The sequence below is a fragment of the Malaya genurostris genome, chromosome 1 (assembly GCF_030247185.1).
Source record: "Malaya genurostris strain Urasoe2022 chromosome 1, Malgen_1.1, whole genome shotgun sequence".
Lineage (NCBI taxonomy): Eukaryota > Metazoa > Arthropoda > Insecta > Diptera > Culicidae > Malaya > Malaya genurostris.
Genome location: NC_080570.1, coordinates 163,132,048 through 163,148,128, shown reverse-complemented (window position 1 = coordinate 163,148,128; position 16,081 = coordinate 163,132,048). Strand labels below are relative to the sequence as shown.

At 38.4% G+C, this 16,081-nt stretch overlaps 1 protein-coding gene across 1 annotated transcript in view; it reads right to left on the bottom strand.

Moving 5' to 3' along the window:
* LOC131426593 (frizzled-3) overlaps nucleotides 1-3,519 on the bottom strand; it is a 35,418-nt gene extending 31,899 nt beyond the window's left edge. The window contains exon 1 of the mRNA XM_058589450.1: nucleotides 2,628-3,519. Coding sequence (XP_058445433.1) covers nucleotides 2,628-2,870 — 243 coding nt within the window. The 5' untranslated portion in view covers nucleotides 2,871-3,519. The remainder of the gene's footprint in view (nucleotides 1-2,627) is intronic.
* Between the last annotated feature and the right edge of the window lie 12,562 nt (nucleotides 3,520-16,081).

Sequence of the window (16,081 nt, the reverse complement as noted above, 5' to 3'; positions counted from 1 at the left end):
CGCCAATCAGTTTTAATTGTTTGTAGGTCTTCCAAATCCTAATGTTTATCCCTCTCTCGTTTTAATCGTAAGCGGTCTAGTGAGTACCAGCTGCTCGAGTTGTTCAAACTAACGTACGTTTCAGTTACTAATTTTTTAGTTTGCGTTTTTCAATACGTCAGTAAAAATAGAAGACGTGTTATCGAAATTTCCAGTCAACTGCGTACAATACAAGCTTCTTGATACAAGTCGAGACATTTTTTTTAACACTTAAATTTCACTGTCTAAGCGTACTCGCTATGGAAATTTCAATTGTCTGAATGATTTGAAACCTGAATGTTTTCTTGGTCCACAACGTAAAGTAAAACATAGGAGGCGCTGAGTTGTTTTGTGTTTTGCGCTTGAAAGTCAACACTCGGAAGTGTTGACAATGAATGAGCCGGCTGGTGAAATCGAAAATGCTGGCTGTTTGCCAAGTAGTCGAAAACAATCGATCATCAATTACTTCAATTGCGCCGCGGCAAAATCGCCCACTCATAATTGGCTGGTAAGTAGTAATGTGTACGATCCATACCGGGCCAGTAGCGGGGTACATTTCAACGAAGTGAATTAGAATGCAATTAAAATGACAAGCCGTGAAAAAACAAAACCGCGTGAGTACCGCAAGCCGATGTCAGACGACGATTGCTTATAAGGGCATCGCAGCAGCTCGGGCTGGGAGTGCTATCGCCTAGGAGACATCTTCGTGACGATCTCCGGTACTTTCAATTATGGCAGTTTGTTTTCGCACGACGTATGGATCGTATTTCTTTGCCTTGTCTGCTCTGACAGGTCGATCAAGAGACGAAAGAATCGGTTGTTGTCACGGACGGAACTATGCGTGACCAGACTGCCAGTAATAATTGACTGTCAGGCGTGTGCCGTTGCACTAGAAATCAAATCAATGATTCATGTTTGGTGGACAAATCTATAAAATGATCTTTTCCGATAAATTTATAGTCTAACTGTAAATTACTAAAAGGCCCGAAGCGCTAAAAGCAAAAGCTTCTAAAACTGAAAGAAAACATGTTCAAAGAAAAGTGCCGCTGTGCGGGCAGGCAGCCAATCTTATCGACACCTTCTAGAGCGCATCCTATGGCATGAAGAATCGAGGGGAGTATAAATCAAGCAAACAAACAAACAAACAATCGAGTGAATCCACCTAGCCCGCATGCACTCTACTCGGACACGCTTGTCGGCTCGGCACGACGAGGAAGAAAGTGGATCAATTAGAACCATTATGACCAAATTCAGTGTCGCGCTCCGAAGGTTGCTGTCGAGTCCGGAATTTACTGGACGGAAGAGGAGCCTATTCATACACCCATGTCGGAACGGCGGTCCATTATGGCGATCCGCAAATGGAAGTATAATTGTTTAATTAAATATCAATTATCAGTGCTCCGGACGCGACGAAAGTGCAAAAATGAAACCTGACTTTGCAATTATCGGAAGAGGCACAGGCGCTGGTCAATTGAGGACAGTCAACCAGCCGTGGGTGCCGACCGATCGAGGAAATCTATGCTCCCCGCGCACTACACTTTGTCGGTACCTTTTACCGGTGTACGAAAAAAAATATATAAAAGCCTATATAGATAAGATAGCTATATACAAATTTATGACCGCAAACACATTTCATGTGTCTGATAAGATTCAATTTTTTTGTTTCGTTTGTCCGATGTATGTCTCCGATTAGGGAAGAGGGGGCCATATCGTGAACCAGCAGTCGCTAATAATCCGCTCCAAAATGTAGTATACGTTATACGCAAAAAAAAACAATCACCAATTCGACCTGTCCCGTTTCATCTGGCTTCAGACTTATCTCCGGAATCCCGAACAAAAACATTTGCAAACGACGGCGACGGTCGAACCTCCCCCTGGATGGATGCTATATGTTCAAGCTGAGGACTGGTTGACTGGCGGAATTTCCTAACCGAAGAATGAAATAATACTTTAAAAGCAATTCGTTGCTATTCTTCCCTTTGCAAGGCAGATAGCCGCCACCAGTTCCGCCCCACACGGACACATCTCCCATCATCTTCTCTATCTGTACCCGTAATCGGAATGGCGCAAACGGACGGTGAAGAATGGTCGAGCGAGCGTACGAAGAAAAAGATAAATATATGGAAGAAATACGTACCGCAAGCAAGCAAACGCGGCTCTCTAAAGTCGGAAAGATACGAAGAAGGTACTGAAAAGCAACAGACACACCGCAGAGAATACCGGGGCTGGAAAAAACAACCGCCCCGAACCGACAGATTCCGTCTGAACGGTGGACCAGAATGGAGCAAGGATCATCGGAACATTTTTTTCGAACAATACATTTTATCTTAAAAGTTCAGTTGTCAATTTTGGGATGCGTATGCCGAACGTTCCAGATTTCGATGAAGTTTGACCATTTATCCACGATTGCTACCCATAGTGGCACCATTAACACGGCTACAACCGGTTCCAGCACATCAAATTTGCCTCGTTTGTGCTCCTCCCAAAACACTCTCGAAAATGTGTACATCTTAGGGTCGCAGGTAAGATAAACTCCAGCGCAGACTCGTGTATAACTAATTCCTTCCGATAAGAGTTTCATTACGGACTATGCAACAACTTCTACTCACCAGTAACTCTGCATCACGTTGCGTTCGAACGATGTCCATCTTGCCAGGTTCGCCGGAAGAGGATGAATTCCCGGAACCGTTGGTCACCGTCATCGGTGCCGAAGCCACCGTCATATTGTACACTAGATTCTGACAGGCAGAAACTGTAATCAGTTCACACTTGAGCTCTTCGACGGCCCGTACCGAATCAATCACCAAAACTGACAGCATTAATCCCAGTAGGTTATAAAAAATTGTTGCCATAGTTGGGCCGTTTAGTTTTCTACTACCATCAGAAGTGTAAAAAACATTCGCATAATCTTCGCACCGCCTGCTATGGGTATTTCACGCACATAATTCACCTCCAATTAAGGATATTTTATCCTAACTTTCCACCGCAGTGTAAGGTTCTTGCTCCAAAAACTATAAAGCACTTCTAGGATTGTTCTGCCAACCGAGCCTCACTTTTCCGTTGTTTTCAATTCACGAATTTTTCATCTACGATTGGAGTGCTTCGATTGTGATGCAACTCCCTGAAAAACCCTTCAACCACCTTGTATAGAAATTATCAAACTTTTCCAAAAGCGCTATTAAAACACATCCACACTCGGCAACCGTTTCTCAACAACTGAACAACTGAAAGCCTGCCGCCGCCGACTGATCCGGAGCGCAAAAGAGCCTGACCGAAGCGATTGAAGTTAGCCGCTGTCGTTGTTTCGTTTCCGCCACCTTCACCATTACGTACTGCCAGCAGCAGCCACTGCACGTACGTATTCTGCTGTTGTGTGCCTTCTTTCTGCTGTCTTATTGACGGCAGCCGAGCTTCGGAGCATACCCTGCTCGCCGTGTTTCGCTTTTGTGGCTTTGTTCTCTCTTGTTTTTACTTGGTTTTCCTTCGCCAGCAAGCAGACCTACCGACTGGAATTAGCAGCCATCATCCAATATCTGGTTGCGTTGCGACTCGACGATGGTTGAAATTTACTTACACACACACAGCAACGGGGGCTGCTAGCCCTGCACGCAAACTCGTACGCTACCAATGAAGTGTTGGTAGTTGAACCGTCGTTCTCTTCTAGTTTCAGTAGTTTCATCATAATCTTTAGACGTGACTGCTAATGTTGGTTCAACGTTCGAATCTTCAACTCCAAATCGGGATCTGAATTTCGCTAAACGTTTCTTGGAGAAGCATCACTTCCAGTCATCTGTAACAAAATAAGCTAAAGCTGTTTAAGTAATTGCGATTGCGACTTAAGAAAAAAAAAGTATCACTAGATCTTCAAATGAACAAAGGTCTACTCAAACCTTTCAGGTCCGGTTCAGTGTCAATACAGTTCAATGCGTGTATTCAGGCTGTGGACCATCTACAGAGTTATAACTTTTATTTAAAATTTGACAGTCGAGCAGTTATTTTACGCCACCGAAAAAAAAATTCTGGGTGATTTCTTTTTATATTTTCATCAAAAGAAAATACCTCAACAAAAGTCTCAATACATAGTCAAACGAAGTAAGTTTTTCTCGAGGCTCTTATATAAAGAATAATGTTGCAATTATTATACCACTTTATATTATTTTATTTTCAGTTCAAAAGAAAACTAAACAACTTTCCATCCGTCAAACTTTGCAATGGGCTTAAATAACTGCTCGACGACTGTCTACTTTTAACTAAAAGTTATTAAAGTAAAATAATTCGCAAGATAGTCCACAGCCTTATAATTGGCAACACTGTGCGACCGTGGCACTAACACGATCGCAATGACCACGCAATGAAACTTTGGATAGTGTACGACTTTCATACTGCATTTGTATTAAGAAAACCATAGCAGGCCAGAATGTAAACAAATGACAATTACCATAGAAAACAAAACTGAAAAATCTAGTCCGACAGCGATCGCTTAGAACGACGTCCAGCAATAATAGCCCGATTCAGCCGTATTCTTGAACTGAATTTTAGATATCGATTCTGAAACTATAGTTAAGGTCCAGACGAGAATCCAGTTCAAAAATTCAGATCTAGAATTCCGTTCGGGTCCCGCGATTCAGTTTTAAAATCCAGTTCCCGAGCTAAGTTCCAGGATTCAGTTACTGAACTCATAAACTGGATTCTAGAACTGAATCCTGAGCCGGATTTCTGAAATCATAATTCAGGTCCACACTAGAATCTAGATCCTGAATCTACGTCTAGAACTCAGTTCTGCAATTCAGTTTCAGTATTCAGATCAAGAATTATCAACCTGGATTTTTAAACTGAATTCAAGAATTAAATGCTGATACTGGATCAGATTTCCAGACCACCAGGATTCTTGAACTGAATTTTAGACCTCGATTCTGAAATTCTAATTCAGGTCCAGACAAGAATCCAGTTCCAATATTCAGTTCATGAATCCAGATCCATAATTCCGTTTTAGGACCAGAACTCAGTTTCAGTGCCAGGATTCAGTTCAAGAATCCAAATTTCGAATTATGGACCAAATTCAGATTCTGAAACTGAATTCTGAACCTGCATTATGGAACTGATTCTTGAACCTGAGTTCTGGAACTATAATTCAGGTTCATACTAGATTCTTCGCCTTGAATCCAGTTCTAGAACTCAGTTTTGCAATTCAGTTTCAATCTCTAAATCCATGTCCACAATTCTGTTCCAGTTTCAGAATCCATATTCCAAATTATGACCCTGGATTCTTGAACTGAATTCTGAGCCTGAATGCTGATACTAAAACTGATTCCCAGACCAGGATTCTTGAACTGAAGTTTATCCCCGACTCTGGAACTGTAATTTAGGTCCAAGGATTCAGGTCCAATTTAGTTCCAGAATCTAAATCCACAATTCAGGATCTGGATGTTGCAACTGAGTTCGGAGTCTGGATTCTTCAATTTTATCCTGGCATTGGAATTGAATTATGAAACGGGAACTGAATTCTGGATCTGAGTTCAGAAATTGAAACAGAATAGCTGAACTGTCTTTTAGTACTTGGTTCAAGACCTAGATTCTTGTGTGAACCTGAATTATAGTTTCAGAATTCTGGTCCAACTTAATATTTTAACTGAATCCTGGGACCCAAACTGAATTTTGTAAATTCTGGACCTGGGTTCTGGAATTGAATCCTGAACCGGAATTCTAGTACCACATCCAATTCTAGATCTCAGTTCTACAATTCAGTTTCAGTTCAGGAATGGTCCAGTCGCCGAAGTCAGACTTATAATCCAAATCTCGAATTATGGACCTGGATTTTTGAACTGAATTCTGAGCGTGAGAGCTGAAACTGGAACTGATTTCTAGATCTGGACTCAGGAATTGAATTTTGGAACAGGATTTTTGTCTGAAATATCGATGTCTGAAATTCAATTCAAGAATTCAGATCTAGAAATCAGTTCCAGTTTCAGCACTCAGGTTCAGAATTCAGTAAAATGTCCAAATCCATGATTCGAGATCTGTATTCTAAGCCTGAGTTCGGCGACAGGATTCTTGAACAGAATCCTGGTACTGAAACTGAATTGCAGAACTGTATTGGATTCATAGTTCCAGAATTCAGGTTCAGGATTCAATTCCAGAATCCAGGTCCAGAATTTAGTTCCAGAATCGGAATCCTAGAACTGAGCTCAGGAACTAGATTCTTGAGCTGAATCCTGGCAATGGAACTGCAACAGAACTGAATTCTAAAACTAGATTCTTGTGTGAATCAGAATGATAGTTCCTCATTTGGAATCCTGAACCTAAACTTAGGAATGTTGAACCTGATTTTTAAGCTGAATTCTGGACCTAGAAGTTCGAGATCATGAATCTGGAATGGAACGGTGACAAGATGTCAAACCAAGCCAGACTAGCATGCTAGCAATCGCTTCTTTAGTTCTTCACGGTATATTGTATCCTTGTTTACCGTTCCGGTAGTGATGAACCTTTGGCTTGCTCGACCGCAGCTGCATATTGCCTGCCAAACCAACTATTTTTTGGGGAAACTTGGCCTTTTCTTCGCCCTGAAATACTTTTCTACACCTTTCTGTTGCATGTCAGTATAAAAATGCATTCTTTATTCACGATACAACTTGCGAGTCCTGGTCACATTCTGTTTACCATTACCATTCGGTACAGTTTACACCTTGAACGACTTCATACCTTGCCGGTGCTTGGAAATATTCACGAAAATTGAAGACATTTTGCTTTTTCTGTACTGTACCGAAAGATCTGGTCTCTTCTGGAATATTTGTTTCACCGTCGCGTTCTTCTGGTGGTTCCTGAGATCTCTTATGGTTCCGCTCCCAGCCTTCCAGGCTGTTGTGAAACATGTATCGAAAGATTTAAGAACGTTATGGACAGTGATTGTAGTAAAACTAATATCGTTTTTGCTCGTTTTTTTTACTGACAGACCCAGATTTTCATTGTGAGCATTGTTTGTTTCAATGATTCTTCGGTCTAAAAGCTTGATCATCAGTCTGCGAAATGTTTCACACGGTGATGAAGTATTTCCAGAGATTTGTCGTTTTTTGTCGCGAACAAGCCCTATTGGTTACTTGGAGTTGCATTTTCGCAATTCAGAAACAACATTTAAAAGCTAGAATCAACAACCATCCTGATCATTGCTATTTTTTAGCCATCTTGATTCGATCAATCGTACTCTGTGAAGATCAAAGATCGTTAGTAAGCACACGGCCTACTATTCAGAGTTTGCGATTTCTTTCTTTGATTCAATTTCTTCACGCCTGTATTCGGCACTTCCCGGTAAGCTATTGTAAGTGTACGGAGTGTCAAGCTTCGATTCATCTCCACCATCGCACTCCCGGCAGTGTTGCAACATTTTACCCAAAAATAGTTCTAGGCGGTTGTGAATAATGAATGCCTATAAGCTCGTTGATGTTTGCCGCGTACTGTGGTCTGATTCATAAAACCTGTATAGATACTGATCCCTTTCCGCGCAAGTCATGCTGGCGCGTGAACATGCGGTAAATTTCGCCCGAAGAATTGTGTTTACCTTTAGCAAACTTGATGAACAGTTCAAATAACGTTTTTTCTTCGGCAGACATTCATGAAGAGAGGCGTGCCCCTTTCGTCGACATCCCCAACTTCTGGCGGCTTCAACCCTTCTACCGTCTCGCCGTCCGATCATAAATATAAATATTAATGCAATATGAGCGAAGATGATTTAGATGTTAATAGAACTGTTGACTGTGGGTTCATGTTTGATGTACAATTTCTACTTTGGTGTTCTTGCGGCTCGCGATTGTGCCCCGTGGCCCCAGCGTCGGTAAATCACAGGATAGCGGTGTTTGCTGTTAGCAATAAAAATGTCCATATTGGCATGTAGACAAAATCTGGCCCCATTCGTCACAGCCGCTGGGTGTCATATTTCTCCGACTGTCTTTACTTTTGCTTTCCGGACAATTTTGAGATTAAGCAGAAACCACTCAACCCGACGTGTCAAAAACCATTACCACAAGAAGATCCCGTTACACGCGTTTTCAAAGGACATCACCGCCAGGTGCACAACCGGCCGGTCTGGGAGGAAACAGCATTAATTTTTACAATTAACCATCTACCGCTGGCGGCCGCAAAGTGTTTCATTCCATTCACCATCAGGTTCGGTGTCGTGTCGTGAGTGCATTAGATCCCGAACCCCGGTTGGATGCTCCCGCATGCTTTCAGCCGTTCGCCACGGTTTACATCACAGCATTATGCACATCATCATCGGATAAGATCAAGACCCGTAGCGACTTGATGTATCTTCGTAGTGGCTGATTGCAAAAAGAAATGTTTTGGGGTCCTCCGCCATAGAAAAGCTATAGTAAAAAAAAACAACAGAAAGATTCAATCACACTGTTCGGTAAATTGAATTAGGTTCATTACTTACCAACGGTCACCCATCGGGCGACTCTCAGCGGCAAAGATCAATTAATGTTGATTTTTTACATCATCATCATCTTCAGCACAAACGGCGTCATTATTTGTGGCATTCATTAGCGCAAATTTACCTCATCCTTGCTTGTATTTGCTCGTTTGATGCTGAATTGTATTTGACCGCTGCGGTTGTTTTTTTATTCATTTCAACCGATCTACTCGTCTCTCAATTTCGATAGCCAAAGATTTGATCTAAATCTGGAACGAAGTCATAAAGTATATTCTCTCACAAAAAACATGAAAACAATCCGGCGCCTTTCGTTATGCACTATCTGTGCTCTTGATCGTACCAATACTCGTTTCAGTGTCTACATTCAGGCTGTCTCGTGGTGATTCAACGAAAACCAGTGTAGCCAGATTTGCAAGTAGAAGAAGAAATCAAAAAACAGAAAACAAGTTCCTGTTCACATTTTATTATTATTACAATTAGAATCTATCGGAAAAAAGCAGGGGTCGACAACCTGCGGCTCGCGTGTCAGATGCGGTTCCAAACTCAAATATTGTTCATTTTATACAAAGTACTCAAACATCGATCCAAGTCGACTAACGAGGACTAGATACCACTTCTATCTTTCAACCATGTGTACTCGCTTTTCATCGAACCGCGTCGTCGATGTCGTCATTTCCGGTCGAAATAATGAAGGTCATCGCGCATTTTTTGTAGAATTCTTAAAAGAAACGAAGACTCAATTTTCCCAGCTCCTCCTTCACAATAAAAATCAATGACTTTCAAAATGCATAGTGTTGAAACGTTTTACTTTGTGCTTGAATGAAATAAATACATTACTCAATTTGAAAAGCATTACCCACTCTAAATTATAGAATGACGACGAATGGGTGCAAAAAAACGGATGCTTTGGTGAATTTGATGTCAATTCTGATTATTTAGTATTTTATTAGCTGACCCGTCGAACTTCATCCCGCCTAAAAACTTAAATTTGTTCGAATTTATGTTTTCTAACAGCTGAATTGTCAAACGACTAAGTGATTAACGTCTCTCTCTATTATTTTGCTGATTACTCAACCTACAATCAACGGAATTCGACATACATTCGCTTTAGCTCAAATCGAAATATCGCCAAAAATTAATGTGAAAATGTAACATACTTCCGTTAAGCAAATTTGAGCCAATCCACATATTGTCATCTCATCCTTTGAGTCAGTGCACTGAACAGAGATCCTAAGATCTAATGGTTTTGACATAAAGGATATAAGGTGCAACGTTTTCTTAATCGATGACAAGCTCACTAACCAGAATTTCGTATTGAGTAAAAATTTCTGAAGTGGCCCCCCCATTTTTCACGAGGTAACCGATTTTACAATAAGTGTTATTGTTTTGTAGTATTAGTATCTACGAACATGTTCGTGAAATATTTCGTCGATATTCGAATTTTTTATACTATTTTTAGTTACATTAACATTTATATACCTTTTCATTTTAATGCTTCCTGAAACTCAAGTTCTCTTTCGAATTATACGAAACTTTGCAACTGGATAAACAACTATTTTTGGCATAGAATGAAGAAAAAACTGTTTAAAAATGTTCAATTTTACTAAACTTTCTACTTAAATTTTCCAAAGAAATCGATATTAAAGTACCTTCTTCACGCGATTTTTGTCTCTGTTAAACGCTAAAATGTTGCATATGTTATTGGTTTTCATAATCAACAAAAAAATTTTTGTGCTCAAATAGGGTTTTTGAAATATTTGATTTTTTGTATACGCGCGCTGTATGCAAAGTGCACCGCGCGAGCGAATCGGTATGGTGCGGCAGGGTTCGGTAGGGTGCGATGTCGTCGGTGTGATTGAAAAGAGCTGCGACAGGTTTGGACAAGTAAGCATAGAAAATGATTTTTTGCCTTTCTCATCTCAACTTTTTTAAATTGTAGTATTTCGATGAATTTTTGCTATAATATATAAGAGGAAATGAATAATATGAAAAGGGCATCATTACAGTACTAGGTACATTTAAACAGGTTTCTCCATTAAATGTACGTCAGGTAATTTATTGATCACATATTATTTTACAAGTTCGACTCTAGATTATTCTATATTTTCTGGTGGTTTGAACAGAACATTTACTACAAATTCTTCGTTGTCGGAAAAAATCTTACATTCGCGTGTAGTTTTAATCGTCATTACGTTTTTAAATCGGTGTTGCTGTTGCCTGTCCTGAATGTCTGGTTTTTTTATCATGTAAAAATAGTATAAAAAATTCGAATATCGACGAAATATTTCACGAACATGTTCGTAGATACTAATACTACAAAACAATAACACTTATTGTAAAATCGGTTACCTCGTGAAAAATGGGGGGGCCACTTCAGAAATTTTTACTCATTGATAAACTTAACACAATGTTGAACAGTTTCTTTTCTAGAGTTGTTCAATCGGTAGAGTAGGATATATTTACAATTTGTATTCAGCCCAAGTAACAAAGAGTTCGTAAAAAACGATTTGGCTTAAGCAGCATACAAAGCATTCTGAACAGTCCGTTTCTAAGGAATTACACATACGTGAATGTTCACCCGACAGAACGAACTTTGAAGCAGTTTCTTGTACAGCTTTTAGGTAGCAAGAATATTATCTCAGAGCTTGTTCTGTACGTTCAAGTTACCAAAAAGTACCACGCGTACTCTAGAGCTCTAATAAAGTGTATATTTTCAGGTACTGTGGAATTCATGATTGCTTGGAGAGACGACGCTTAAAGTTTAATTTGATATTGATCTTACCAGTTTGAATATTCTTTACAGAATATGAAATATAAAATGGTAATCTCAGTCCATTATGATAATCATCTTGAACATTGATATCTAATTGCCACTTATTGTGTGTGCTTAGTCTGATCTGAATCATTAGATAGAAAAAATGCAAGAAAAATCTCTTAGTTTGAGCTTAGTGCTTCTACAGCACAATCTTTTCACTGATTCATTAAACAAATTTCTTATTAGTTAAACTCGCGCCCGCGATGACCAATACTATTCATCTGACTCCATTAAACACAGGTCATCAACTGGTAGATGGTATCAGAACTTTGACTCCTACCTACAGCGGTTTTCTAGAACAGTCATATTCATTCCGTCATTGAGTCATTTGACATGCAATAATTCTGATACCCAATTACGCACGTGGCTCGAAATGACGAATCACATGAATTAAGTATGCATGTGGAATCTCCACACAAAACAACTCGTAGCGTGCCAAACGATTTTTTCAACGATCTAGTATTCTTTTCTTCGGCGGCCAAACACTTATGCAACTCGTTATGCGCTAAACACCTATCGATGATCTAGCAAGCATAGTCGACTTTTTCAACGGAAAATTCCGTTGTCCATAACTTTATGAATTTTTCCCACTTTTCCGGAAAGTTTCCTAATTTTTTTTGGTATACGAACCCGATGGCGATAAAAACTGCTCAAACAAAAAAAGTAAATGTAAAACCGTCCATCCGTTCTCACGTGATGCGATTACAAAGAATGATCTCTGCATTTATACACAGATAAATGAATGTGTAGATAAATGCCGCCTCATTTTCTTCACTTCAGTGCCAAAAGTTGCTATAAAAAATATGCTAAGCGATGAAAATTGTAAATGAGTTTTTTTATATCGTTTATTTATACCCGGCTTTAACCAAGTTGCGGTCGTTCGCCAACTTGTATTGCAAACGAAATCCAGACACATACTCGGAATATGCTTTTAATATTAAAGACTTTTCAACTAGGTGTCAATAACTATGCTCTTTAAAGGTTTTAGTCGAGTAAGTATTTTAAATCTGCCCCAAAGAGAATTCAAATTGTTATACCACATTTCCTCAGTCCCAATTCTGGCACCACTCTGGATTTTTAGTAATAGATGAATAATTTTAGGACACGTTGAAATATTTCGTATTTTCTTAAAATGTGGAGAAGCTCAATATTTGAGTTTTTCAGAAAAAAATTCACAATCAACCATGCGTCTCCATTGAAGTTCTTTTAGATGGAAACGCAATGTGCGTAACTACTAGCACTAAGCACCATGCGTTTTTTTTCCAATAAGAGCTTCAATTGAAACGCATAGTTGATTGTTTTTGTTTAGAAAAAATCAAATATTGTGGTTTTCCACATATAAAAAAATTTAAACTGAAGCGCTTTACGGCGTTAAAAAATTAATTTAATACTAAAAACTCAGCGTAGTATCAAAATCGGAAATGTGAGAAAGCTGGTTTCGAAATGTACAAGAAATACATCTCTAAAATGTTTGAAAAAAATGTAAATCTTCTCGACAATGCCTAAAACATCCCTGTTTTTTTTTTAGATTTTCGGTGGAACGCCTGCTTCAAAATTCAAGCGAAATTAAAATCAATAGAGCCACCCTAGCACCATCAGTAAGGGTTGAAATCTCTAACTTTTTAAAATTTGAGGAAAATGTCTCCATACATTTAATTGTTATTGATTATCAAATTTATGTTCGGTAAATGTGATTTTCAATACATATCATGCTGTATTTTTACCGTACTCATTGATTGTATAGATTCACTGAACAATTTGAAAATTATTTTTAACAATTCTTTAAAACAACGTGTGATCAACTGATCGGTCTCTGTGAAACATAATTGTGTAACTTCTTTACCGAAAGTTTTTGTCAAAAAATTGCCGAGCAGCAAAATTAAATCAAAGTGTACCAGGCTAAGTTAACCGAGTTGAACAAAATAACGTTTTCGTATGAAGATAAGTGATACTAACCCAGCTCCTTCTCCAAGATTAATCAGAACAAATTGGCTCAAGTGGCACGTCCCCCTTGTTATTTGTAGATTTGTGCCCTTTGCCATTTGACAGTCGTTGCACTCAGAACTGGTTTGGGCTGCAAGCGAAAACTCAATAAAACTGTTAGGATGGAAAACCCAGCCTATGTTTTTTCACAGCAATTGGTTTGCTTCAAAGAAAAATCAATTATTTTGAGGAAACTATATTCTCAATTTCGAAAGCAACATTGTGATAAAACCAGTGCATCTGTTGACACGAATTACTTCAGTACTGTTATAGAAAAAAATCAGTGTTATAGTAAAAAAGCCAACAAAGTCACTCGAACGTTTACAGTAAATTCTGTTAACACAAATAATAACAACCTTGAGCGATTTGGAGTAAATTAGTCTTTTCATAAAAAAAACTTCATTTATTCAAGTACTATTTAAGTAGTTTGTTAAGGATATATTTTGTGGTTCTTTCGACTCAAAAGGTTCCCGACCTCTGACCTAGGGTAAGGATGCCTTTCTCATATTATTCATTATCTCCTGTGAATTATAGAGGGAGGAAGTTTGTGAAAATTGGGTCTGCCATCTCCGAGAAAATCGAATGAAATTATTTTCACTTTGTTGTTGCAAATCATCCTGTAATTATTCTGGAACCGGAAGTCGAATCCAGATAAAATTCAGGAACTCTGTATGGGACCATAAGACACTACATTTGAATCTAATTTTGATAAAAATCGGTTTAGCTATCTCCGAGAAAATTTAGTGACAATATTTGTCACACGCGCATAGAATGGTACCTGACACAGTCAGATTTCACAGCATAACCTTTCTTTAAAAGGAATAAAATAAAATACTCCTTTGAGAAAAGTAAGTAATATTATTTTCATATTTTTGTTGATTCCGGAACCGAAAATCGAGTCGAGATAGAACCTTTTATTTCAATCTAAGTTTGTGAAAACCGGTTCTGTCATCTCCGAGAAAATTGTGTAACAAAGTTTTAAATTTTAGGGTACATATCACCCTATTATTCCGGAACCGGATGTCGGGTCCAAATGAAATTCAGAAGAATTGTAAGGGACCAAGTTCGAACAGAACATGTCGTGGTAATTGTTCATACCAAACTGAAGAACATAGCCCAAATTCGCGTTCTTGCGATTTGCAATTTTCTGCAATGTTTGAATCCATTTGATGCAAACATTGCATTGAGGCGGGACTGGTCGATGGAACAAGATATGCTGCTCTGTATACGAAATTGGGTATCATAGTGGCAGTGTACTTTGATGAAATATCAATAAAATGGGAATCGAAATACAATTTAACCATTTTGTATAGATTTTCTGAATCTAATTGCTGCCGGTTGATTATATTTGGGTCGTCCTTAAATAAATGTGGGATCTTGTCAAAAGAAAAAATAAATCGTTTTTAGTATATGCTTCACGTCTCTTCCACAATATGTACGATCAAGCGAATGCAATGTGATTTTGACACATTATGTATAATATTTTATAATAATTTGCCTATCTTAAAGTTCTGGAATTTTACTAGTTAGCTGTACACAAGCTGGAGCAGGTTTTTGATTTACAGAAACGTTTATTCATCAGGCACTACCATGTTGACGAAAATATTTCGTGACATGTTGAAGATGAAATTTTTGTTACTTCTCCTTTCCTTAAAGTGTTTAGTAGAGTATCAACAAATTTATTATGACAAAATTTTTCCATTACGGATATCATAGCTGATGAAGTTTTTGAGTTTTTCCTTCACTTTTTTCCTACTCTTGCAGAAAAATTCGAAAATATGTTTCATAGCCGACATCAATTGTATTCCAATAGCCAAGGCTATACTATCACGACAAATGAGCTTCTTCGTATTTGAGTGTTGTTTAAGTTTGATGAAAGTGTAGTTTTTATCCAAGGTATTCCAATCGTTTAAGGATATTATGGAATGTTCTTTGCACAAGCACATTCCTTTCGCTCAGATCCGGCGATTGATTATAATCCAAAGCTTCTGAACATGACTTTAACTGAAACGTATAAATATCTGTATCCAGCATTCTCCCAACTCGACTATATTTTATCGTTGCTAAAAATTGTATTGATGTTGGTGAATCGTTGCGTCCTCCACAAAAACGTCGAACTTCTGCAAACTCGTTCTCCAATGGATGTTGGTTAGTTTTGATCAGGCGTATAGTTGGATCTACCTGCAAAGATAAACATAAACAAACTTGTTTAATATAATACATAATTTGAATACAGTTATTTTACACATAATCAATAAATGTTACGGCGGTGACATTCGTGTCTTTCTTGCACGCTAACGAAATTCATACATTTCATAAAGTAAATTGTACAGGACATAAAGTAAATATGATGATTTAGTGTTTTATCAGATAATGAACAGAATAAATATCAGTTCACGGAGATCATTCATGACAGTGTAGTTACGAATATTAGAGATAAATGGACGCAAAAATATTCATGATTTTAGGCGCATAGTAAAACATGATTACACCAAAGCACCAAATTGCTTAAAGCATAGAACACCTTTTCCTGAATATTCCGTTATGTCTTGGTTTTTGTATTATTAGACTTAACACCATTTGCTTTAGGCCTCACCAAATATTAGTTTCTATGACATTACAAAGTAAAATAATAATCGACAATCAAAGTTTGTTTTTCTTGTAACTGTAATTTTCTATGCAGTGTAATGGTCAAACCGCATTCGGCCGACATTTCCATCGCCGATTTTTTTTCGCTCTTCGGTTATGACTGAGCTGCCGGTGTGCACATGTATAGGTACGCCGGACCCGACATAAAATTCATATCTTTGGCAACGATATTCCTCACCGAGCTTTTCGCA